The following is a 26,096-nucleotide window of genomic DNA, read 5'->3' on the forward strand; positions in this document are numbered from 1 at the left end:
TGCGCTCCCGGCTCTCAAGACTGTCGAATAAACGAGTTTTGATTCATAAATAATAGTTCCATTATATCTACTGTGCCACTCGTCAAAGCACCTGAAATTTTAATTCACTTGTTCAGCTAAATTTCATCCTCAGTTCATGGCCATAAAATTCTTTATTGACAAACTTTCAAACCAACTTTGACTCTGAGGTATCTGGTCAACATTTTTCTTCTGTGTGGATATTAGTTTATTGAATAAGTGGCATCTGTTTTCCTCCACATCACTAGCAGAGTAGGTATTTCCTTTTGACAGCTTTGCAGGATTTATGGGTTTGCACGCTCTGAAGAAAAATAGTACTAAGCAAAAAATTCCAATTCATTACCTCTTAGTACTTAATTAAGTTCATACCCACGGCACACTGGAGGTGAACCCTGAAATGCCTGTGACAGCAAGCAAGGCAGCCAACTATATTATCTTAGGAAGACAGAGAGGATTCTAATGCTCCTGACCTCATTTTTCCATCTACGATATTCATACATGCGCCGTCTGCTTTGTTCCCCTTTAGACCCGGACAGAACTGTCTGGAAAGCGAGAGCAAGGTCCCTCCCTGTGACCTCTGTCGTTCCCGTAGCCCGGCTACACTGTAAAAAGACCATCAGCGGCCCCGCCACTCATCTCTGACCTTCCAGAACGCGCGCACACACCTCCCGTCGCGGGCGGCTGCGGGAGGCGCCCGGGGCCTGGCGGAAGGCAGGCAGTGGGTCTCACTGAGCAAACACGAGGGGAGCGGCCAAGAGTCGGGGTTACCTGTCGGGGTTCTGCGTGCACACGTGCATCTGCAAGAGGATCCGCTGCGTGAAAGTCTTAAAGCACTGCCCGCACTTCCAAAGATGCCAGTCACTGAACTCCGAGTGGAGCTGGCTCGTGGAGGTCGGGCTCGCCAGGACTCGCTGGTTTTTCACGTTGATTTGGTTAAATCCTGACTCCATGGGCCCAGACTTATCCAGGAGAGAGAAGTTCCTGCTGCACGGCGTCTGTGGGAAAACCACAGAACGCTGCTGGGCGGCCGGGGGCAGTTTGCTGCTCTTGCTGAAAGGCTGCAGGGCGTCTTGTCTGCACATGGCCTCCATGACCGTGGAGGGGACGTTTACTGGGAGAACAGGAAGAGTGTCAGAAGATCAGTTTCGTGAGCCTTTCCAAGAAGCACCATTACACATGCTTCTAAAAATTCCTTTACATCACCATTGTCAACATTCGTTTTTCTGGACTCCAAATTACTTGACTTGAAGGGGAAAAGAAAGCACTAATGTCACAAATTCCTATCTCACTCAGTGCCTCTTCATTAAGCACATACTATACGCTCAGGGTTGTTTACACATCGTCTTTGCCTCACAGTTCACTTACGGGTAGAGACATAAAGACTCCAGAATGAGGCTCCACACTGCACCCTAGGCTTGGAGAGAGTCGAGAAGGCAAAAACAGCAAAAGGAGAAGAGAGGGGAGAGAATGGCGGGCGGGGGGGGGGGGGTTCTGCCCACAGAAGGCAACCCCGAGCAATGTCTGAGAAGACAGATTTGGGCTCTCAGGATTTTAGGCCTTCCACCGAACCTTGCCAGCATGCGACATTCCAGAAAAACCGGCTGAAAGATGAACGGAACGAGGTGAAAGATGCCTAGAGACAATAGTCTGGCACCTTAGTAGGATGGTGAGGGAGACAGGCTGACCAAACGGCATGGTTCTTGACCCCATGGGAACAAGGGGTCCAAGAGGAGGTAAACCTCAGAGGCTCCATAAAGTCCAGATAAATAAATAAATACGTCATGTCTAGGAAACAGACAGAGACCGTTTCTGTACACAAATAGCAAGAAAAAAGGGTTTGAGTCAGATGTGACTTACAAACAGGGTGCAGTAGCTAAGGTCAGAGTCGAAGGCAACACAGCATAGCACTGGCAACTCGGGTTTGGGACCGGGAAGACCTGGGTTCGAATCCTGACTCTGCCTTGTATTAGCTTAGTCATCTCATCTAAGTTATTCAAAATCGCCCTGTGCCTCAGCTTCCCCATCTGAAAGATGAGGACAGTGGGAGTCATAATCCTAAAAGTAACCGCAGCAGGGCTAAGGGGTTGAGACAGCCTCCATTTTCACACTGCTCTTTAATACTCTTGTGACCAGTGGCAAGCACAGAACGTTGACATCTACAACCGCGTCCTTGGTAAGATGTAAAATGGTCCCCCTACGGATTAAGTTAATGCACAGAATGTAGAAAGTGCCACGCCACAGATGTTGAGGCCTAAGAGCAGTGGCTTCATCTTTAAACCCCGTCATGACACGGAAATGCAATAATGGAAGTATCCATCAACGACGACCACCATTACTCTTATTTTAGGGAAGACACTGGAATGAAGGAAGATGGATGTAAACTGGAATGGTGGTAAAAGCAGCAAAAGCAAGAAACATTTTTGAGGAAGGAAACCTAATACATGTGAAATCTGTTTTTCTTTAAGTTGTTATGGTGCTAATAATCCACATCACGCACTCGCTGGTCAACCCACAGGGTGAAAGGTGATTAGAATATGCTTTCAAACTATTATTCTTGTATTAAGTCAGTACTGTGGCAATAAAATGTATTAACTGGTTATTTCAGGGGTCAAAGAGATTAAAAGTCACAGGATGGCCGAGGGGTGCCTGGGTGGCTCAGTCGGTTGAGCGTCTGACTTCGGCTCAGGTCATGATCTCACAGTTTGTGGGTTCGAGGCCCACATCAGTCTCTGTGCTGACAGCTTAGAGCCTGGAGCTTGCTTTGAATTCTGTCTCCCTCTCTCTCTGCTCCCCCCCCCCCCGCTCATGCTCTGTCTCTCTCTCTCCTTCAAAAATAAATAAAAACATTAAAATAAAAGTTTAAAAAAAAAAAGTCACAGGGTGGCCAAAGAAGAAAATTAGAGGCCAAAAAATTTGAAGAGGTTGACAGGCAAAAAGATGGGTCGTGGGAAGTAACCTATGGCCCTTGGCCACTGGTTCAAGGCCACAAGGGAGGACACATACAAAGTGAGGGCTCTCATCCTTCCCTCAGACCATCACTGAGATGCCCACGTACCATGCAAACTCAAGCGTGCTTGACTACAAAGAGAAAATGGTAGTGGACCGTGGACACGGGGAGGCTCCACACTTGAGAGGACAGGGAGAGACCATATGCAGAGACTCATGGGGGATGATGGGCTGCCACTAAGGGCCTTCCAACCCAGACAGTGTTCTGTACAATCACAGCTGTGACACGCATCCAATAAAAGGAACAGCTCTGTGTACAGGACTCTGTCGGCATGGCCCGTCCTGTCTTGGGAAGGGAAAATAAAGAGATTCACAGACCTGAGAAGAAGTCTAGGTAGTTGAATGCACCTTATACTCACAGGGGAGGCTTTTAAAAAGTTAAAATCACATAGGCACCAGGATGGCTCAGTCCATTAAGCCTCCAACTCTTCGTTTTGGCTCAGGTCATGATCTCACAGTTTATCAGTTCAAGACCCACAGCAGGCTCTGTGCAGGCAGTGTGCTGGCAGTGCTTGGGAGTCTCTCTCTCCCTCTCTCTCTCAAATAAGCAAATAAAATACGCTTAAAAAAATTAAATCACAAGCTCTTGGTAGGGCCTGGGCATCTGCATTTTTAGAGGCTCCCTCAAGTACTTCTAATGTACAATCAGGTTCAAAAATCACTGATCTAATCCAACCCTCTCTTATTACAAATAAAAAAAGCTGAAGCCCCAGAAGGTCCAATACTGTAACTCGACCAGGGTCACACATACAGAGGACACATCTGAGCTGGAAGCTTTAGCCTTCTAACTGCCAAGTCATTTTTTTCTAGCCATACTCCTAGACTGTTCACCACTCACCAGCTGTGTTTCAAAAGTAAAAAGAACATTTTATAGGTAGTATAGGGTTTGGCATGTATGTAAATATAGGATAAACATAATAGATGTCATATATACATATACATCATAAAAATACTGAAACATACCCATATACATGTTTATATGTCTATATTCTGTATATAAATATTTACACGTAATTTCAACTTCTGAGGCAAAAATGTATAATCAATATGAAATTTGCCCATACGTTTCAGACTTTCAAAAGAAAATCTTTGCACACAGAACGTTATTTTTTTATTTAATTTTTTAAATGTTTACTTATTTTTGAGAGAGAAAGAGAAAGAGCATGAGCTGGGAAGGGGCAGAGAGGGGGAGACCCAGAATCCACAGCAGGCTCCAGGCTCTGAGCTGTCAGCACAGAGCCCGACGCAGGGCTCGAACTCACGGACAGCAAGATCATGACCTGAGCCGAAGTCAAATGTTTAACCGACTGAGCTAGCCAGGCACCCCTAATGTTCATCTATTGTGTGTGTGTGTGTGTGTGTGTGTGTGTGACAGAGACAGAGAGAGATTGAGAGAGAAAGCAGGGAAGGAGCAGAGAGAGATGGAGACTGAGAGAATCTCAAGCAGGCTCTGTGCTGTCATGCTGTCAGCACAGATCCCAATGTGGGGCTGGATCCCACGAACTGTGAGATCGTGACCTGAATCGAAACTCAGATGCTTAACCAAGTGAGCCACCCAGGCGTCCTGAATGTTACTCTTTAAACAGGTACTGCAAAATCAGGAGGAATGTTTTAGTAGTTTTTTTTTAAACGTTTATTTATTTTTGACCAAGCACGAGCGGGGGAGGAGAAAGAGGGAGACACAGAATCTGAAACAGGCTCCAGGCTCTGAGCTGTCAGCACAGAGCCCGACGCGGGGCTCCAACTCACAGACCACGAGATCATGACCAGAGCTGAAGTGGGACACTTAACCGACTGAGCCACCCGGGTGCTCCAGCACTTTGTTAGTAAAAAATAACAGCAGCATTGTCAGAGATCAGTGTAGAACTCGTTTTGTGTAACCTGTTTATAACTTATCCAGAAGAGACAAAGCACAGGGGAACACACACATTTCTAGGCAACACTAAGTTCTTGCAGGTTGGGAAATGGCAGACTAAAGGAAGACACGTTGGAAAGACTGTCTAATGAAGATGTCATCAGTGTGCACGAGAGCAGGGTAACCAGCCAGAAACTTCACTCTGGGGAAATTAAAATAAAGAATACTTTAAGTATAGATTATGAATTCTGACTTCTAACTTCTCTTGGAAAATAACCTCACAGATTTTCAAAAATGGTTACGGTTGCCTCACCTTTATATTAAGCACGAGAATGGGTAAGCAAATGAATTTAACTCTAACGGGCAATGTCAACAGGGTGATAAAAACGTATACCAGTCTGTAAAATAATCTAGGATATTTGGGATCAGAGGTAATGATAATAATATGAGGCAGTAACAGTGAAAATGGTTGGAACAAAATTATGCTCTGTCTCATTATTTCCTTCTCTGGGACACCTCAAAGCAAAGGTAATATGCTTTCAAGACAGAAGTAGCAACTACACTCTATATTCTACACTCTAGATTCTACTTTTGGTGTGGGATCCTTTACTGTACGAGTGAATCAACTGAATCGTCCGTACAAATGAATCAAATGAGCACATAACGTAGAGAGAGGAGAAAGTAATGGCGGGAAGAAATAATTATCACAAAAGCAACCATATGTGATCTCTAAACTGTCCCACAGAGTTCCTGCACACTTTCATAGGACTCTTGGTATCTACAAATTATAGTTTTTTTAAAGAAGGATTTAAAGGACACAGAAGACTATTCTTCCTAAATTAGAGCCCCATGGGCTATGGCAACCCAAAAGTATGAACAAAATGACCAGAAAGGTGACAGACCTTGCAGACGCCTGCAAAAGGCCCAGAGATGATGAACTAAAGTGGCCTAGAAAATGAGGGGTTTCTACACGAAGACACAGTGAGCTGGGAAAATCTCTTCCTTCTACCAGACAAAGATTAAGGGGGTAGAGGGAAAGCTGGCAAAGCCCGACAGGGTATAGAGTCAAGGAAGAACACGAACTTGGCAAACCCTGGAAAATTACAACAGTGAGAGGGGCCCATGCAGGATCCGTACAACCACCCTCTGTCCATTCATTCAGTCCGCCAATACTTCGTGAGCTGCTGGTGCCGTGGGTACGGGGGGAAAAGCAAGCCCCAACCCCTGTCCTCAGACCACTTACACTCTAGTGAGAGAGCTATCAAACAAAAGGTTTTTGCAAGTAAGTTCTCAGTGTCGTCAAATCTAAAATCCCATTAATTGCAGATTGCACCATTAACTGTAAGGCATCTCCCAGGTTCAGAAGGAACAAAAAGAACAAAAAGAACAAAACGTGGCGGGGGGGGGATGTGTACGTGAGCACTTACAAGACACAGGTGCTCCAAGAGTGACGCATGCTATGAGAGAGACGAAGAGGCGCCAGGAAAGTTGGGGGGGGGGGTGCGGGACAGCTTCTCTCAGGCAGTGACCTTGAATGTGAGTCCCAAAAGGCACACAGGTGTCAGACAGGTGGGAAGGGGGAACAAAAGGCAATGTGAGAAGATGGAACATGGGCTGCTCTGCTACGGGGTCTACCTGACAGGCTGAGGTGAGAAGGAGCTCAAGGGAGCCCGCAGGGTCTGTAACAAACTGAACAGGTCATGGCCAGTCTAATGATGCGCGAGTTCTAATTTTGTAAAACGGGACGTGAACCATAGGAAATACTTTCTGGAGACTCTATGTGGCCCATAGGCTACCATATTAAAGACCTGGGGACCCATTATAAGAGTAATGGCAAGCCATGGGGTGCCTGCGTGGCTCTGTCAGTTGAGCATCCGACTCTGGATTTCAGCTCATGATCTCATTGCTGATGGGATCGAGTCCCACTGCAAGCGCAGAGACTGCTTGGGATTGTTTGTCTTCCTCTCTCTCTCAAAAGTAAATAAACTTAAATTAAAAAAAACCCCAGAACATACAATCAACAGGGCTTTGTAAGTGATTAGATAGAAGGGTGACTAAAAGTGAGATGCCAAGGGTTCTAGAAAGAACTGGATGAATGGGGCTGAGCTACTGAACTAGAGGAGGGGCAGAATGGTTTCAGTGGTATGTGCCCAGCTGGGCACTCCGGTCCGATACCAGGACAGATATGGAGCACACAACTAGATAGGAATGTGGGGATCAGTACAGAGGTCTGGACTGGAGACACAAATCTCGGGACACCTAAATCGGGTCCCCCGGGGAAAGGCACTGAAATGCAGATTTGCAGTATTGTGTGCACGAGGTTTTCCCGGAGGAGTGCTCCTGGGATCAATACCTCTAGGGAAGTGAGGCAAGAGAACTCTGTCCAGGGAGGAGACGGGACAATTCTGGAGATGGAGGTCCTTCACAGGCGTCCTGTTTTGGGGCAAGGGAACCAGTCCCTGGTAGCCTCCACCCACAATGCCCAGTCACTGAACATGGGCTACACAGAGGGGGAGTAGGACCAAGGGCAAAGTGTCTCTCTTAGGCTGAAGGTACTTCCTGGAGACAAACTCCTCTGAGGCCGGCAGCCCCTTAATCTCCCCCCCCCCCCCACCAGGGGAATGAGTGCCTCAATCTAATAGCAAGGTTGGGATCTAGGTGGTACCCCCAGAGCATTCCAAAGCACCCAAAGAGACCAAATCTCTGACAACAGTGGGTTTCCCTGTGTTGTTTGTCACTTCTCACTGCAGATGCGTTCTCAGCAGCTGCTGCCTTCTGTTGGGAGTCCTGCGCAGGTACCAAGGCATCCCTAGGGGGGGGACTTCTCTTTGCTTCCTTTAGCACCCTACAGGTTTCTCCAGTTCTTGACCAATCTCTGTTGGCCCAGGGTTTCCAGACCTGGCAGGCAGTACAAAATTAACCCCACAACATCCCACAGCCAGGGCTGGCTTTTAGGGTGTGGCATTGTTTGCTTGTTTTTATGGTTTTGAGAGAGAGCGAGCGCGCACGAACAGGGGAGGGGCAGAGAGAGAGAGGGGGACAGAAGATCCGAAGCAGGCCCTGCAACAATAGCAGTGAGTCCGTTGTAGGGCTCGAACTCAAGAACCATGGGATCGTGGCCTGAGCTGAAGTTGGATGCTCAACTGACAGAACCACCCAGGCACCCCAGGCAGTGCTTTTACCAATGGCCTGAGATGGACGTTTCCTTGGCTTCCAGGACTGGGGGTAGTATTTTTTAGTCCTCAGTCAGGGAGAGAACAGGAACTTCTAGTTCCCGGGCTTAAGTGAAGAGGCAAATCCCAGCTGCCCATGGTACTCAAAGGGCCTGGAGCCTGGACTCCTACCAACCTCACGAATGCTCAGCCCGATCCCCCCGAGCTAAGGCTCACAGCCGTGGCCATGTCACCCGGTTCCTGTGTTGTACCTGGTTGGTACGCTGTGTGTTCCAGGGCTTTCTTCTAGACTTGAGGACAGGGTCTGAGCTCCTCTACCTCGTCACAATCCTCCCCACGGGGCTTGGCACACAGATGGCCCTGTGGGACCCAACCGGAATGGAAACTCCTCCGTGTTTCCAGATGTTAAGCTTGAGCCTGGGCCTAGCGCCTCCCTCTTGGTGGTTTGACAGGGTAAGGGGCATGAGGCGGAGGTGCCCCTTTTTGTTTTCTGCTCTGTAAAATCAAGAGGAAGAGGGGAGCGGAGGGGGGCAGTGCGCCCACTGCCTCGGCCACTGCCTCTCACATTCTGTTACCTTGGCTTCCCTTGCCAAGACAGAAAAAGCAGCAGGAAGACTTGTTTAACATTTATTCCCTGGTTTTTTTTTTTTTTTTCCACTTCCTCTGAAATGAATATGAATACACTCTGGTCTTTACACTCCGCAGGAGCTAATCCCCCACTGGAAGCTTTGGGGAGCCTCATTCCTTCTCGCGGATGCAATCTGTCGACACAGGCTTTCCTTCGGGCTCTTCTGGAAGGTCTAGGGTGGATGGAGCGGCTCTCTGCTTGGAGCTCTATTACATTTATAACCATGGTTTTTTACAAAGAAAATAACATAGGAATCGCTTCCAGAACCCAAATGCCTGTGTCAAACGATGCCTTCTCTTTGAGCAGCAAGGCGGCTTTCGGGGGCTTGTCTGGGCACCTGAGTGTGCCCCCACCGCCTCTCAGCTGCCGCTGGAGGGGGGCAGTCACTGAGGCCTGAACCCACTGCACACGCTCAATAGGAAATGTGTACTTTCATTGTTGAAAGAACCATGGGAAGAAAACGATATTTTAATAAATGAAAGGGCTTAATAAGTATTATTTGCTAAGTAAAATCATATTTCCCTTGAATGTCTTGGGCCATGTATCAACTTCATTAACAAAGAAAAATCTGGCTGAAACGTTTAATCCCTTCAAATAATGGCAAAAAAAATTCTCAATATTCATCTGGGGAGGGGGGTGGGCATTTAGTAACTGGTGTGTGCAGAGCACTAGAAGGAGGCCCTGTGGAGGTATTTTGTCTCTGGTATCAAGAAGCTTTTTAAGGTACCTAATTTATTTTGTGGCTCGCTCCGTAGGATAAAAATGGTCTTAGAATTGCTAATCCAGTTGAGATGATTTAAATTACTCAGGGCTGCGGAAGGCTATCTGTTAAATTATCTGCCCATGCCCTCTCACACATTTGTGCTTTTAAATCACACAGAGTATTTTCTCTGTGCAGAATAAGGAACCCTCATTATAAAGCACTCCCAGCCCTCTCCGTGAATCATGCGGAATGGGTCATATATCTCCCCCACACTATCTGATGAAGCTTTCTGCTGGTTTCTTGGGTGGCCAATCACATGACAGATATATGACTGTGAGACAGGAACTGAAATAAAATTCCTATAATACCCTTAGGGGGAAGGGGGATTGTCACTGGTGAGCGTTTAAGTCAATGACTTAATTTTCTTGAAGCTTCCCTCCACCCTCACTTTGAGCTCGGAACTCAACACCCAAAAGAGCCGCTTCATTTATCTACCGAATCCGCGATACTTCAGGCTGCTATAGTTTTCCACATTGTCTTCCAAGGATTTCAATAAATGGTTGAACATCTATCCCGGTGGAGTTAACGTAATACTCTAATCAGCAGCCTCAAGAGTGCTTTACACGGTCGGACTCTATGAGACAGAAGGATTAAAAAGCAAAGCATCCGGTGTTTCCAGAAAGTACCCTTTTGATGACACTGCGGCAATGAATCTCAAGACCAGAGGGTGCACTCTCAGATCCCTGTTGTCGGTGGCTGTGAACGGCACACAAGATCCCAAAATCCTCCAGCCCAACCCCTACATCTGTCTCATCCACGTAACAGCAACACCAAGTGCAAGCAATGTTGCAAATGTGTGATTGCCACCCCAGAGATCACATCCAGGGTAAGAAATGCATTCCCTAGGGAGTAATTCCATGGCCCCCCCTCATGTGCATGTGTACTATTTCTCAACAAAACAAGTAAATAACCTGAAACCATTTTTTAAAACTTAGGGGAGTCTGGGCGGCTCAGCTTGTTGAGCCGCCAACTCTTGATTTCGGCTCAGGTCATGATCTCGTGTTCGTCAGTGTGAACCCCGAGTCCGGCTCTACGCTACCAGTGTGGAGCCTGCTTGGGACACTCTCTCTCTCTCTCTCTCTCTCTCTCTCTCTCTCTCTCTCTCTCTCTCTCCCCCCCCCCCACCCCCTCCTGCTTGCGCACATGAACACACACTCTCTCTCTCTCAAAATAAATAAATAAGCTTTTTATTTTTTTTTAAAAAGAAGTAATTCCACGGTGGTTTTCATTTCTGACTCCTAACTCAGTAGCTGGCCATTCCTTTCTTCAAGTTCCTCAGACCAAAGCCTTAGAGTTATCCTGGACTCCTTCCTTTCTCGCTCAGCATCCAGTGTGTCCGGAAGCACTCCTGGCTTGACTTTCAAAACGTTTCCAGAATCCAGCCACTTCTCACCACCTCTACCATGTCTATACTAGCCCGGACTACCACCCCCTCTCCCCTGGAGTCCTGCAGGAGCCTGGAACTGGATTCCCTGCTCCACCCTCCGCCCTTACTGTCTGGTCTCCACTCAATGGCCAGCGTAATCTTATTACCACTGCAGCCAGAACATCTCACTCTTCGGCTCAGAACTCTGCCATAGCGCCCTTCGCCTGGCCCTCGAACAGAGGAAACGCCAGGCTTCCGACAGGGACCTCCTGGGCGCCACAGGGTCCCCGCTCCGGTCCCACCCCACATCTGAGTTAACTCGTCCTCACCTCACTCCCTCCACAACACCCGTGCTAAGCTCCACGATACTCTTCCAACAGGCCAGAAACATCCCCATCATGGGGCCTTTACTCTTTTCATCTTGCCGCCTGGAACATTCTTCTCCCAAATAGCAAACGTGGCTGATCCTTCCCTCGCCAATCTCACCCCAAAGGCACATTCCAGGTAGGGCCTTCCCCGCTCACTCCTGCCAACCACAACTCACAACTCCTGGCATGCCTCACCCCTTCCCCTGCTTTGGCCACTCTACAAAATGTACCACCTGACAAGCCATGTATTCATTCATTCATTCATTCATTCATTCATTCATTCATTCATTACTGTGCCTCTCTCCACTAGAATGTAAGTGCCCTGAGGGCAGGAATTCCCATCTGCTTTTTGGCTGCTGCATTTGCAGCACCTACGAAGACACTAGCTCACTACGGGTGTTCAATGAGTATCTGCGCAATGAATGAACACATCCTTGGACTATGTGCCTAGGTACCTGAGAACTCTAGGCTTCAATAAGCTTATCTTCAGACCTTTCTCAACACACACACCACAATAACATCTTCAGAGTCTGTAGCAGGCTGTGGTAAAGGAGCGAACAGCAGACCTTACAGGATTTCTGGAAGGCTTTTGGGTCAACTTCCACACTTGAGAAGGTGAGGTTACGTCAAGGTTCACAGGACAGGCCCATGTCAGCAGGCTAGAGGGCTGGAAACTGGTGTTTCTCTGTACATGGACTTCGGTCTAGTCTGGGGGAGCAGGGGCATGGAGCCGTCCTGAGAAGACAGAACGTTCTGGTGTCCAGTCCATTTCTGCCTCAAACACCAACCACACACTCCATGTCCAACACTGAGATTTTTCTCCTACAAAAACAGACACTCCTTCAAACCCAAGTATCACTGCAGAAAAGAAACTTTCCAATGGAAACTTGGGAAGTAAGAGGAATGTACTATAGGTCCAAAGATTCATTGTTTGATTGGAGATTGGTTTGGGGTTAAAGTAGAAAGAGAAATTTGATGGCAATACGCTTCCTGAGGGTTCTATTTTTTTTTTTGGCAAAGAAAATAAAGACAACATGAAAAAGAAATATCTGACCAGCAGCATTTTTATCAGGAGTAACACTAACTTTTTTTTTGGGGGGGGGGGGGGGTCTTTGTGCATGTGTGTGAGAAAGTAAGTGGGAAAGGAAAAATAACACTTTTTTTCCTCCAAACTGAAGTTTCCTCAATAGATCTGTTCTCTCTGCTCCTTTTTCTGTTACAGAATGACAAATTATTAGTTCACTGCAATTAGCTGTTATCAGTTTGGTGGCTTTATTGCCACACCATTTTTTTTTTATTAAAATGGTGTCAGTGAAACCAGTGTTTCTCACTGAAACGCATCAGCATTTCCTAATTCCGTTCCAAATCCTGGAAATCACCTTATAATACTTTGCAAAGAATTGATAAAAACAAAAACAAAAGTTTTAATAAAAATGGCTCCCAGGTCCTGTTTGCCTAGATAAGACTTTTTTTTTTTTTTTTTTTTTAGAGATAATGACTGCCGTGGTAATAAAGATACAAATTAAATAGTTCATGTTAGACTAGGAAATTTGCAAAGACAAATTTCTCAGTCACGTGTCTATGATTTTTGCTACTGTTTCTCATTCCAATGACTACTTAGCACCCCCAGTTGCCTGGAGGGCTTTGACCCCTAAGTAGACAGCACCGTTTTCTTATTATTTTATTTTTGCCTATGATGTGACTCTGGCAAGATCGTGTACCCCTGCAGAGCAGGAGTTACAGCTTGTGCTGTTCTGGTAACCCCATGCGGTGGCAAGCACAGTACCAGACACAGAGTAGGTGCTCAATAAAGACCAGCTGCCTCAGGGGTACCTGGGTGGCTCAGTCGGTCAAGCCTCCTCCAACTTTGGCTCCGATCACAATTGCCCAGTTTGTGAGTTTGAGCCCCAAGTCGGGCTCTGTGCTGACAGCTCAGAGCCTGGAGCCTGCTTCGGATCCTGTGTCTCCCTCTCTCTCTCTGCCTGTGCCTGACTCATTCTCATTTTCATTTCCGTTCTCTCTCTCAAAATAAGTAAACATTAAAAAAAATTTTTTTTAAATACCAGCTGCCTCCTTACTGCTACCAGCGACTACTTAAAACTATGACAATGGCTTTGACAATAAATACAGGTGAGGAAAGGACTGGCTTACATAAGATGCCCTGTAAAAAAGCAAAGGACAGGAGCAGGAGAAGAAAATGATGGAACAGACTCGTGCACATTTGCATCACGTATCAGAGTGAATTGGATTTCAGGAGTCTCAAGCAACACTCTTAAATGGTTAGCTTTCAAATAAGTATTTTGAGATGTGAATTCAGAGCTAAAAGAAATTCTTACAGTTTTCATCCTGGGCAATGCATTGTAAAGGGATCCCAAAGAAAGACGTATAGCTGTCATTGTACCACACCAGAAGCTCGGTACCCCTGGGAATATCTATACAGGCTCGGTAGAATATATTCGACCTATTCAAAACAAAAGAAAACCCAGCTTAGTAATAGGTAGGATTCAGGTGCCCCCCCCTCCACATTTTCATTGCCCCGAAAAAGTTCTGCCCGGCTCCATCTAAACAGTTTGTTTGCAATAAAATCTGCACCCACCTTATCATTCCCAGCAACCAATTACAGCCTCTACCCCGGTATAATAAACACCTTACAGTTTATTTCCACAATGTCCCTCCACAGAACATCTTGGCTGAAGAGACACATACAGGGCCCAAGAGCTGGCATAAAGCCAGGGGCTCATTAAGAACAAAAAAACAAAACAAAAAACTCCATCTCAGATTAATGAGAAAATTCCATCTCTCGGCAAATTGTAGATGCCGGTGCCTCACCTCCATCCATCAATTAATATTATTGATTTCCTTTTTGAAGGAAAAGCATTACACGTATTCTTGCAACGTGGCAATGGGAGTCCCCAAATCCGTAATAAAATCAAGCGGCTTTGTGATTTAAGGACGGGGGAAAGTAAAAACCTTCCCCATCGCCTATCTTCTCAAGTTTGACACAAGAGAAGAGAAAACCCCTCTTCCGGGGAAAACGAATGGAAATTCATTAAATACAAGGGGAGCACTTTACTCTGGCTGAAAGATTACCCTCTGAAATGACAGAGTGAAGGCACCGAGAAGTAAACATTTTTTAAAACAGCTTTGGTACTGTAAAGAAAAACCTACAGATTAAAAAAAAAAAAAAAAAAAATGAGGAGACCGTGACTGGTTTCCTCAATGAAGAATTGCTACAAATATTAGCCTCAAGTTCAAGATAAAAGTGTTTAGGGTTGGTGGGCCTTAAATTTAGCCTTTCTGTAAGGAATGGCCTTGGCAGGGCAATTGGCTCCTTGTAGAACACTGCAGACATAAGGCAAATCCTTCTCCACATTTTTCATGGCAGTGAGATATGCACTTGTCAACATATTTTGTCACCACAAAGTGGCTCTTGGCAATAGGATCATAAAGATCAATAAAAAAAAAAGTGCAGATTCTCAATATTTTACTTGCAGCTGCAAAAATTTCATTTATCTTGTTATTTTCCTTACTTGCTGCCATTCTGTCTCACGAGGGCACTGCTAACTAAGCAGAATGTTTTTCCCAACATTCTATGAATATCTGACAAAAACTCCAGCCAGTTGTGCGGACCTCGCCACCCTGCCTCCCTCCGCATCTCCAAGAGCTGTGCATTTTATTAATTCTTTCCACTGCTACATAAAAAAATCAAAATTGGAGCCGAGCTATAAATCACCGGCATCTCCTAACTTGAGAAAAATTGAGTCGACTTTGTACTTCACCCTTGTAACATTTCATCTCTCGGTTTGGCTTCCCTTAATATAAACACAGCGCCCGGCAAATGAATGTGCTAAAAACCAAATGACACACTTTGCCGCTGAAAGAACAGAACTGTTTTCAAGCAATGGGTGGTCTTCTGAGGCACAGAGTAAGCCGAAAGGGAGGGGTGGGCAAAAAAAAAAAAAAGAAAGAAAAAAAAATGTGTAAGGGTACACCGTTCCTTACAAGCGGGCAAAGCTTCCAAAACTCGCAGAAATCTCTGCATGTTGAAGCACATCAAAGGAATTTTTCCCTCTTCAGATAATATTTCCTTTGCTGACATGTATTTAGTATTGTGGTTGGATGACTCATAAAGATAGCCTCATGGCGTCCCAACGCAGTTGAAGCACAGCACACGCCAACAAACATTATTGTCAGCCTCAAAATAAAAACAAAACGTTCAGCTAAGGGTCAATCAATCAAGGGCGCTTTGAAGAAAATTCCATTTAGATATTACAAATCATAACAGAATGAATCTAAACCAGCTGACTTTTTGTGAAGAGGACGTTCATGTACAATAAAAATTAAGCTGGCTCTTCGGGGTCCAACTTTTCTATTTTCTTACTCTTGGACGTGGTCACTGGTGATGGATGCCAGTTTTTTAAATTGTGTTTTTGTAGTTCATTTTAGAAAGATCCGAAGTAATCGAAAACAGATCGGCAGAGAGATCTAGAAGGTGAAGCACTATCATGAAAGGCTAGCTGTAAAATCCACTTACTACTGACAGATAGGTAACTGCCTTACTCTTCAGGGGTTTCTTGTTTCCCCCAAATTCAGAATTTGCCTCAAGAGCTCCCCAGGTGCTCATTATGGAACCGGCCAGACTATCTCTTGCTGGAGGGACAAACCCAACCTTTACTAATTTTCTAGCTCCGGGTTTCATAAAAACTTCATGACAGAAACGCGGCTGCAGTCAAGTAACCAAATACCGTCATGCACGGTTTCGTTGAAACCATTATTTAATGAAATATAACTGCCCAGGAAACCATGGCAGTGAGTCACATGCTGCCCAAATATGTTCCCTTTGAACTGGAGACCTTCGGAGAGCCAGCCAGATTTGTGCAGCCTTATACCTATGAGGGGTATAAAGCCCTTTTTTTTTTTTTAAGCTTCATGTTTAAAAACTAAAAAAGAAAAAAAAGAAGGAGAAAGAAAGAAAATAAATAGCCACAGGCAAGAAGCCAAGTTGCAGAGTACAGGACCTTCTGCTTTGATGTGTCTGTGGTGCCTAATAAAGCTAACCAGTTGCTTCTGATTCTAAAGGGAACATGGCTGTTTATAACTGAGGTCATATATTTATACGGCACATGTTTTCGAGGGATTTTGAGGAAAGGGTTTTTTCCCCCCCTCTCTGTGATCTGTTTTTGTGTTCCCATCTCCATTTCAGCCTTCTTTAGCACTAAGTGGAAATGCTTGACCAACAGGTGCACTGAGCGGATGTGGCAGGGCATCTGGGAATCCACCTTGCTTTTCTGCCCCTCCCATGCCCCTCCCCACCTTCCCCCCCACCCCGCCCCAGCCACAGGCCTCCCAACGGGATTCTGGAAAATGAGGCTGGCTCTACTTTGGGTCTGTTACCCTTTGGGCTTTGCCCAAACTTCTCAGGGAACCGGCGGCTTCTCCACGTTCTGGAACTGCCTGATCACCCGACATGTATCTTGAATGGTCAAAGGGCCAAAGCCAAACACTCTGACACCTTTTGAGGGACCGGGATGGGTTATTCTGGCTCAGCCATGGCTGCTGAGCTGAAGAGTTCGGGAAAAGCAGCCTGGAGCAGGCTGAGAGTTAGTTCTTGGCCTCCCACGTCTCTGTGCAAATGACACTGTTTCCCGAGGGAGAAAGCCTCAAGACGGCAGGGTGCACGGGATCTGGGCTGCATCTCTGAACTCCTATCTACTCGCAGGCACACACCGGCTATGGGGGAATCACCCTGCATCGGCAAGTTTTCCCAGCTCATTCAGGCACTTGTGGATGTTCAGGCAGTGGCGTGGAAGTAACTACACCACGTGCACCGAGTAAAAGAGGCCCTTCCGGGAGCATCTTTACTCCTGAACTCTCGGGATAGTGTGGTTTCAAGAACCAAGGAGATTCCAAAAACCTAGGAAAACAATGTCTGCCAGTCCTCACAGGGTTCTGCAGGACTCTGCAGGGTTTTAAAACCAGCAGCAAGCCTGAATTTGTACACGCAAGCCAAAGGGCTTCAGCTACGTTGAAGTGGTAAATCAAGGTACATACGTTACCTGTACTGAACTACTGTTAGATTCTGTTCTCCGCAGTGCCTTGCACATCGGATATACCTCATCCAGCTCGACTTACTAGGTTCCCCACCATCAATAAAGTGCTGTAGTGTTCCATCTTGGTCATATATCTAGAGAAGAGGTCAGAAGGTCAAGTAGTTAGAACGAATCATCAGCAATCATTTTCCCTGCTTCCCTTGGTGTCTTTATGCGTCGGCTGCAGAAATTTATGGCCTGTAGGTTCGCTAGAGCTTTATTGATGTTCGCGGAAACTCAACCGGAATAGCAGGAAAATATTTTTGGGTGATGCAAGTCGATCCCGTTTTTCTTATCAAGCCGATCTTCCCCTGTATTCAACATATTTCTGGTATCTCGAGGATGTGAGGGACCATGTTTCCCAAAGGATATTTAACCTATTTTGACAGGCTACTCCTAAGTAATGAGCTGCCGGATAAACAAAACAAGCTGAAGGGAGAGGCCATACTGACATGGCTGGAACATCCACACGAGAGGCCCCCGGGCTCAAACACGTAACTGTTTGAAGGCATTCGGAACGCAGTAACCGTCTGTTAGACGAGCCTGGCAACCCCGGGGAAGAAAGCAGGTGGAATGTTATAGACGTGCAGAGAACTGGTTAAAACAAAACACAACAGGCTCTCATTCAGATGAAATAAAAGGACTCTCACCTCGCAGAGAATATGGGACTGCTGTTGTCAGCACCTGAAACTATTAGGGCAGCCATCAAAAAAGAGAGACCCTCAAGAAAAGAAAGGGGGGGCAGAGAATGACTATTTCCTAGGGATTGTAAATGTCTTAACTGAGGTTGGTCTACTAATGACTGCTTGAGGTCATTCTAAGCAACTCTTCTTTCAAGATCACATTCAAGGAGGGGGGCCTGGGCCGTTTAGTTGATTAAGCATCCAACTTCGGCTTAGGTCATGATCTTATATAGCTCGTCAGTTCGAGCCCCACATCAGGATGTCTGCTGTCAACACAGAGCCTGCTTGAGATCCTCTGTTCCCCTCTCTCTCTCTGCCCCCCGCCCCTCGCTTGCGCACTCTCTCTCAAAAAATAAACATTAAAAAAAATTTTCTTAAAGATCACATACAAGGAAATGAAATTTGTTTCAAACCAGGCAAGGACAATGGGACAAAAAGTCTCATGTGTAACACTAGCCAACCCAGCACAGGCAGAGTCTGAGCCGACCACAGAGGTCATCAGCTCCCGCTTCCAGAAACCAGGTGAGCCCTGGGGAGCTTGGAGGATGTGGTCTCTCGAGGGGTGTGAGGTTGGGGGCTTACATACATACAGCCATTCCAGAAGGGAATCCCAGTCCTAGGGGGCATCTGGGAAGCAAGGGGTGCAGTTCTCAGAAGGAACCATGATGCGACTGGTCCTTTTCAAATAAAACAGTGATGGGATCCTGGTAATTGCTGAAGTGTTGCCCACAGCATCCTGGAAGTCATGTCTCTTACCCTCTCATCAGCCTTTTCCACTGCTCTCTTCCAAACACACATGGAGAACAAGTCTTACAGAGAGCCTCACTGGTTACACTAGAGACTAAAATTAGTACAGTGATTCAGATTAATTTAGCTCAGCATTTCTGTGCCGGGGGCCAAAGGGCTTAGTGATGACAGTTTCTTTTATTATCTCTAGTCATTTTAAAACAGATGACCTGTTTTTTTTGGGTTTTGGGTTTTGTTGTTGTTGTTGCTTTTGCTCATTTGTCTCCACCCCCAACCTCTCCACTAACTCCCCCACCCCTCAAAGACAAGACATCAATCTGATGGAGGGAACTGCTGGAGAAGCTTTGGGAGGCGCAGCAGGGCGATCGCAACTGATAATCAATGTCGCCTGAGAAGAATAAAGAGACTCCTGGATTATATTCTAGTTAAGATTAATGACTTCTTTCAATTCCTAGTTTGAGGATGAGGGCAAGGGAATGGAATCATTTCATGAGGTAGATGTATCTGCTCCCTGAACCACCTAAAGACAGATTTTGCATTTAGGTTAGATCCCACTGTATTATGTGGCAGGGGTTTCTGCTTTCCTTTTTAGGAAGCTGGTTCCGAGATTCAAAGTCTCAACCGTGACTCTGCTGTTGACAACCCGTGGGACGCTGAACAAAGCCATTAGTTCCTCAGACACCAATGTTTACCTAAAATGGAGCCAGAAATGTTGACGACCCAGCCCCTCTGCCCTATCCTTTCCCCCATGAACCAACCTCCCTTGAGAGCTGCGAGTGAAAACAATTATGAAGCGTTTTGAGGAGGACAATTCTCCCTGGTGCTTCTAGCCCATTTCATCAGCAGCACATGAAACTCTAGTATTTACGTGTAACGGGTGTCACTTGGACGCTGGCTCATCTCAACACCAGGCACAAGCCAGTCAGTCTTGAAAATGGGTATAAAAAGGTTTCTCCCTATACTCTCGTCTTAGCAAAAATCCCCCCAAGTTAAATATAGTGTGACGACAGGAATCCTATCATTTTTGCCTGCTTGATTGGAACTGCTACTTGCCTTGAGAGGAAAAGTAGGTGGCTATTTGTCAGGCTTTTTCCCAACATGACACAACGTAGCATAGGACATGAGGCTGTGCCTCCCGGCTTCCGCTAATACTGACTTTACGCTAACTCAAATGGAAAAGTGACGAAAATCGCAGGTACTCTGTTAGATCCCATAGCCGTGCCCCCAGAGTTGAGGAAACTCATTCGACCTTGATGTTGTTCTCTCCCTCGGCCCCCAGTGCCCAGCCATCACCCAATGGAGTTGAACTTGCCTCCTACATGCTTTCCAAGAACGGTCTCTCTCTCCACCGTCACCATCATCAGCCCGAGTCACCTTCCTCATGCACTATACCACAGTCCTCAGTGACACCATCTGTTTCACCTAAGTCCCCCCGAAATAAATGTCATAACTATGTCACAAAATGTCACATCATGACAACATATATTCACAGCACGTGGCATTTCCTCAAGGGGGCTCATCATAATAAGACCAGTGCCTCCTGGTCCTGGTTCGTGGTCCCCAACCAAAGTTTTTAGAGGGGCCAAAAATGTACGCCTGTATACTTGGCTCAAGGTCATCCTGGACCCCTTCTGGTCTGTGATGTTAAATGTGAACATTTATCTTTTTTTTTCTTTGTAAGGTTTTTAAAAAAGTATTTGTTTTGAGCGGGGGAAGGGGCAGGGAGAGAGAGAATCTCCAAGCAGGCTCCACACTGTCAGCGGAGAGTCCAGTGCGGGGCTCAAAGAAACCAACTGTGAGATCATGACCTGAGCCGAACTCAAGAGTCAGATGCTTAACTGACTGAGCCACCCAGGCGCCCCCCACCCCCAAGAGTTCACATTTCAACTCAGTGTTTCTAGAACAAGAAACAAGGGCCTGAAGGCACTGACACGTATTTCTGTTCATTCCTCGAGTAGAAGGGGAATCCAAGCGGGAAAACGAAGATACCCAAATGTGAGCACTGAGCAGGAACTAAGAAAAGTCCTAGGTACTCACTTGGGCCCTATCATCACCATCCATCATCAGTTCAACTTTGTTTCCATTTAAGAGCTCAGGTGTTTTTTGTTGTTGTTGTTCTTGTTGTTTAAAGGACGAAGTATGTGCAAAATTCTGCATGTAACCTAACTATACAAGGACAGTGAGCCTATATCCATCTACTGTATCAGGCAGGCCCCAACTTTCTTTTTCCAAGACAGAAGGAACTAAAAACAAAAATAATATAAAAACAGGGAGGGGGACAAAACAGAAGACTCATAAATATGGAGAACAAACTGAGGGTGGCTGGAGGGGTTGTGGAAGGGGGGATGGGCTAAATGGGTAAAAGGCATTAAGGAATCTACTGAAATCACTGCTTCACTATATACTAATTTGGAAGTAAATTTTAAAAAATAAAAAATAAAGTTAAATCAAAAGAAAAAAAGGCAGAAGGAACTAGAAGTGAAGAAATGTTTCAACAAGTTTCAAGATAGAGCAACAATTCCCTGTTCAAGAAGGTGTTCTTGGACATTGCATTAACATCTATATTTGTGGGACAGTAAAATGAAAATTTAGATACCTGTAGGTCTAAAACAAAAAAAAAAATTAAGGAATTTAAGGATATCGATTAATGCTGATACCGACATTTATTTTGTTTTCATGTCCTTTCAAAAGAAACCATGCATAAAGTGTTTAGACAATCCTCTCAAGATCTATGAAAATGTCAACAAGGTCACAAATTCTATTCATTCCAATAGTGAGAATGAAGGTAAGAGAGTGAAATTTATATTAAGGGAAAGACTCATTCTGGAAGAACACTTGAATAAAGCAGAGTGTTTTGTTTTGTTTTTTAACGTTTATTCATTTTGGAGAGACAGAGAGACAGAGCATGAGTGGAGAAAGACCAGAGACAAAGGGAGACACAGAATCCGAAGCAGGCTCCAGGCTCTGAGCTGTCAGCACAGAGCCCCATGCGGGGCTCGAACTCATCAACAATGAGATCATGACCTGAGCCAAAGTCAGATGCTCAACGGACTGAGCCAGCCAGGTGCCCCATGCTCTGTTCTAAGGAAGTCAAACCAATAACCGTGTGGAAGTGGAGGAAATACAAGTAAAAAAACACACACACACACACAGGATACTTGGTGGGAACTGAAGTAAAATTTTCAAGTAGAAAACTCTCCAAACTATACCAAGTGTATATCTGGCATATTGGTTTTAGAAAGGTAGCTCCAGCTTTGCTGAAAACGAGTGTAAGACAGCACAGTCATATTGGAAAACACTCTGGCAATATTGAAATAAAGCTGATGATGTGTAAATCCTATGACTCAGCAATATCACACTAGGAAATTACCCCACTGAAATCCCAGTGCCCCAGGAGACAAGTCCAAGGGCATTCACTGTAGCACTGTTTGTAATAGTAAATAATGAGAAATAATGGAAATACCCTTTATCAGAAAGACAAACTGAGCTTTAATTACCCAATAAAATAGTACAAAACACTTAAAGGAAATGAATTAGATCTGTTTGTATTCAGATCTAGTTGATATGGATAAACATCAAAAACAGAGAGTTGAGGGGCACCTGGGTGGCACAGTCGGTTAAGCGTCCGACTTCAGCCAGGTCACGATCTCGCGGTCCGTGAGTTCGAGCCCCGCGTCGGGCTCTGGGCTGATGGCTCAGAGCCTGGAGCCTGTTTCCGATTCTGTGTCTCCCTCTCTCTCTGCCCCTTCCCCGTTCATGCTCTGTCTCTCTCTGTCCCAAAAATAAATAAACGTTGAAAAAAAAAATTAAAAAAAACAAAAAAAACCAGTTGAGGGGCACCTGGGTGGCTCAGTCAGTTGAGTGCCCAAGTCTTGAGTTTGGATCAGGTCGTGATCCCAGGGATTGTAGGATCAAGTCCTGAATCGGGTTCTGCGCTGCGCATTGACCCTGCTTTAGAGTCTCTCTGAGTGTCTCTCTCTGAGTCTGTCTCTCTCTCTCATAAAAATATAGAGGCACCTGGGTGGCTCAGTTGGCTAAGTATCTGATTTCCGCTCAGGCCATGATCTTGCAGTTCATGAGTTCGAGTCCTGCATGGGGCTCTGTGCTGATAGCTCAGAGCCTGGAGCCTGCTTTGGATTCTATGTCTCCCTCTCTCTCTGCTCCTCCCCTGCTCCCACTCTGTCTCTCTTTCTCATAAATAAAGATAAGATAAAAAACAGTAACAAAGAAAGATTGAGGAAAAACAGGCTGCAGATTGATACACATGATACGGTTTGTTAACATTTCAAAATATACAACACTCAGTAGCATACTTTATGAAAGCGTATACTGCAATATACAAGTAGTGAGAGCTAAAGTTACATACGGTAAAATTCTGAAAAGGTTCACCGGAGGGGTTCATGATAACTTTATGAGAGCACTGGCTTGGGGAAAAAGGAATGGAGGTAAAATAAGGGGAATTTACCTGAAAAGTTTCATTTTTCTTAAAAAAAAAAATCTGAAGCCAATATGGCAAAATCTTAACACTTACTTTTTGGCTGGCCCACATACTGGCATTTCTATATCATACTTTATGGTTTTCTGATTCTTTTCCAAAAAATCAGAGAGAGAAAAATAAATGAAAACCTAGGCACTCATTTCTTTGTAGTTGGGTGTTTGCATGTGTTGTTAAAATAGAGAAGCTGACTATATTACCCAAGGTTAAAACGTTATCTGTGTTATCTTCCTAGGAAAATGTTTGGAGTATGTACGACTATGTCAACAGCCCCTGATTTCTTCTGTGATCCTTGTTGTTGCTATTTTAAAACCATTATTTTTGGTCTGTGCTTTCTCTTTTCTCTTTTACCAATGCGACTGGAGAGATAAGTAAGGGTGAACGCTAATTCTTACCTTTTTAAGGGGATTTTTGCAGTTTTCAATCCAGTAATATTTACTGGGATGCCACACATGATGGAAAGAATGACCACACGTTCTTGCTTATTACAAACCACACATGACATCAAATGAAAACCACCGTGTGAAAGGTGTGTATTTATTTCAATCCTGGATACCAGGAAGCACCACTGTCTCCCATGACTTTAGGGTCCTAGAAGAGTCTACTTTAAAGGACAACAAGAGTAATAAAAAATACATCCACGTTCATGATCTCCGGTTCCTGAGTTCAAGCTGACAGCACAGAGCCTGCTTGGAATTTCCGCACCCCCCCGTCCCTCCCCCACTCGTGCTCTATCAAAACACATAAATAAGCTTAAAAACTTAAAAAAAAAAAAAAATGGGGCGCCTGGGTGGCGCAGTCGGTTAAGCGTCCGACTTCAGCCAGGTCACAATCTCGCGGTCCGGGAGTTCGAGCCCCGCGTCGGGCTCTGGGCTGACGGCTCAGAGCCTGGAGCCTGTTTCCGATTCTGTGTCTCCCTCTCTCTCTGCCCCTCCCCCGTTCATGCTCTGTCTCTCTCTGTCCCCCCAAAAAATAAATAAACGTTGAAAAAAAAAATTAAAAAAAAAAAAATCCACCCAGGTTGTGTTATACATCCTAATCCTAAGTGGTTTGTCCACGGCTCTGTCATTTATGAATGTTGCCAATTTACATTTAATGATAATCATCATCATAGAAACAATGTAAGGAAGCAAGTAAGTTGGGCTCATTTTTAATTTATAAAAAGCAGTAAAACCTCCTTCTGAATGACAGTAATTCGTACATATCGGTGGCTCTGAGCCATCAGTTTCTCTAAAGCAAGAGTTGCAAACCCAGCGGGCTCTCGGGCTGGACTTGGGCATGTGGCCAACTTGGTTTTTCTTCACCGTGTTTTAAAAACTTGGAAATTTCCAACTGTTCTCAAAAAGTAAAATCAGAAGGTGAGTCCCCACTCTCTGGCAATAATCCACCGAGGCGGAGAAAAGATCACCCCCTTTAGGCCAACCCTGTGGTTCTGCATCACTCCCTATTGTCTTACATGCTCCCAACTTCAGTAATTTACTTATCAGCTTGGCCTCATGAAGCATTTCAGTCTGTAATCCCAGCCCTAAAGGAATTATTGGTACGACTAAAAATCAGTCTGTGACAGCTGGGGGCACTCTGAAGGAAACCCTTTTGAACTGATAACCTGGAAACACGGCAAACATTCATTACGCCTGTGCTGCCCAGAAGCCCATCTGATTGCGATCCAAGCTTTCTGTGCTGTAGTTTTCCAGGGAGTGAGAGAGCTGGGTTCATTTCTTTCATTCTTACCAGCAGAGGCTTTCAATGATCTTTTTAACCAAAGGACCCCCTTGAAGTCAAAGAAGTTATAAAAGTAATTTCACTATAAAAACAGATAAAAAGAAAGTCCGCCAGAAAGCACCCAGCCAGCTCACCTAACCTCACCCCTGCTCTTGGAGGCGGCTGCTGGGATATCACCAAGGGCTCGCAGTGAACTGGGGGGACCTGTCTGAAAAAACACCACAGGCAGAGCACTTTCTCTGGTGGACAGACCTCCGTGAAGATTTCGGTCGCCCATTCTTCTGCTAGGACGCTGAGTACCTTGGCTAAATTTAAAGCCCAGGAGAATCAGATTTGGAAGGGGCCTCAGAGACCATCTGTTCCAAACTGATCAGGTTTGACCTAAGAAAATGGGGGCTCCAAAAGTTAGTGGCTTAGACAAAGCGAGACTACTAGTCAGTGGCAGACTGAGGCCTCATCTCCAGGCCTTCTTCCAGCCTCCATACCTCTGCTTTCCCACTGGGAGATGCCATGCCTGGGTCACCTCATCCACTGTTCCAAGTACCCTGAAAAGAGCCAGTGACTGCAGACCAAAGGACCATGCATTATAATAGCATAAATACTAATCTGTTCCTTCCAGAACCTGGGTCCTTGAACTTTGGAATGGAAAGAAAAAAAAAAAAAAAGATCCCAAGGTTTTATAGGAAAACGATTAGCCAATTTTCAGTGAGCAGGGAGACATCTCTGGCCCCCCTCTTTCATTTCCACACCTTGGTCTGTCCCTGTGCCCAGGCCCCAGACACCAGCATTTGGTTGTGCGCTGAAATGCCAGCCACTTTCAGTCTTTACCGGGTGGCTGACGTGACGGAGCATATTTTATGCCCAAACATCTAACACGGGGCCTGGCACGTGCCCAGAGGAGGACCTCAAAACACGCTGCAATGAACGGAAATGAATTTTCACAATAATTCTGCCGCTTCCTAAAGATCTTAGCTTTTACTCGAAGCCTGAGGGAAAAAAATCACCGCTAAATGCAATTAAACTCCATTCCGAACACTATCCACCAGGGCTTTTTAAAAGAAAATATTACATCCTCCTTGAACCTAACTTCTGCCAATTCTATGAAATGCAAAGACACATTGCATGTGATTATTAAAATGTAATCAACAACTGTTACAACAAGAGCCAAGAAGTGGTCTTTGGG

At 45.4% G+C, this 26,096-nt stretch overlaps 1 protein-coding gene across 2 annotated transcripts in view; it reads right to left on the reverse strand.

The window, feature by feature from the left end:
- Positions 1 to 26,096, reverse strand: part of PRDM6 (PR/SET domain 6) — a 235,380-nt gene that overhangs the window by 145,058 nt on the left and 64,226 nt on the right. For both annotated transcript variants that reach the window (XM_086705400.1, XM_086705395.1), the window contains exons 4-6: positions 17,234 to 17,361; positions 13,514 to 13,638; positions 787 to 1,129 (exon numbers count right to left, since the gene is read on the reverse strand). In XM_086705400.1, the coding sequence (XP_086561526.1) occupies positions 787 to 1,129; positions 13,514 to 13,638; positions 17,234 to 17,361 (596 nt within the window). The remainder of the gene's footprint in view (positions 1 to 786; positions 1,130 to 13,513; positions 13,639 to 17,233; positions 17,362 to 26,096) is intronic.

Source organism: Puma concolor, chromosome A1 (assembly GCF_028749965.1).
Source record: "Puma concolor isolate L17-30 chromosome A1, mPumCon1.1.hap2, whole genome shotgun sequence".
Classification (NCBI taxonomy): domain Eukaryota; kingdom Metazoa; phylum Chordata; class Mammalia; order Carnivora; family Felidae; genus Puma; species Puma concolor.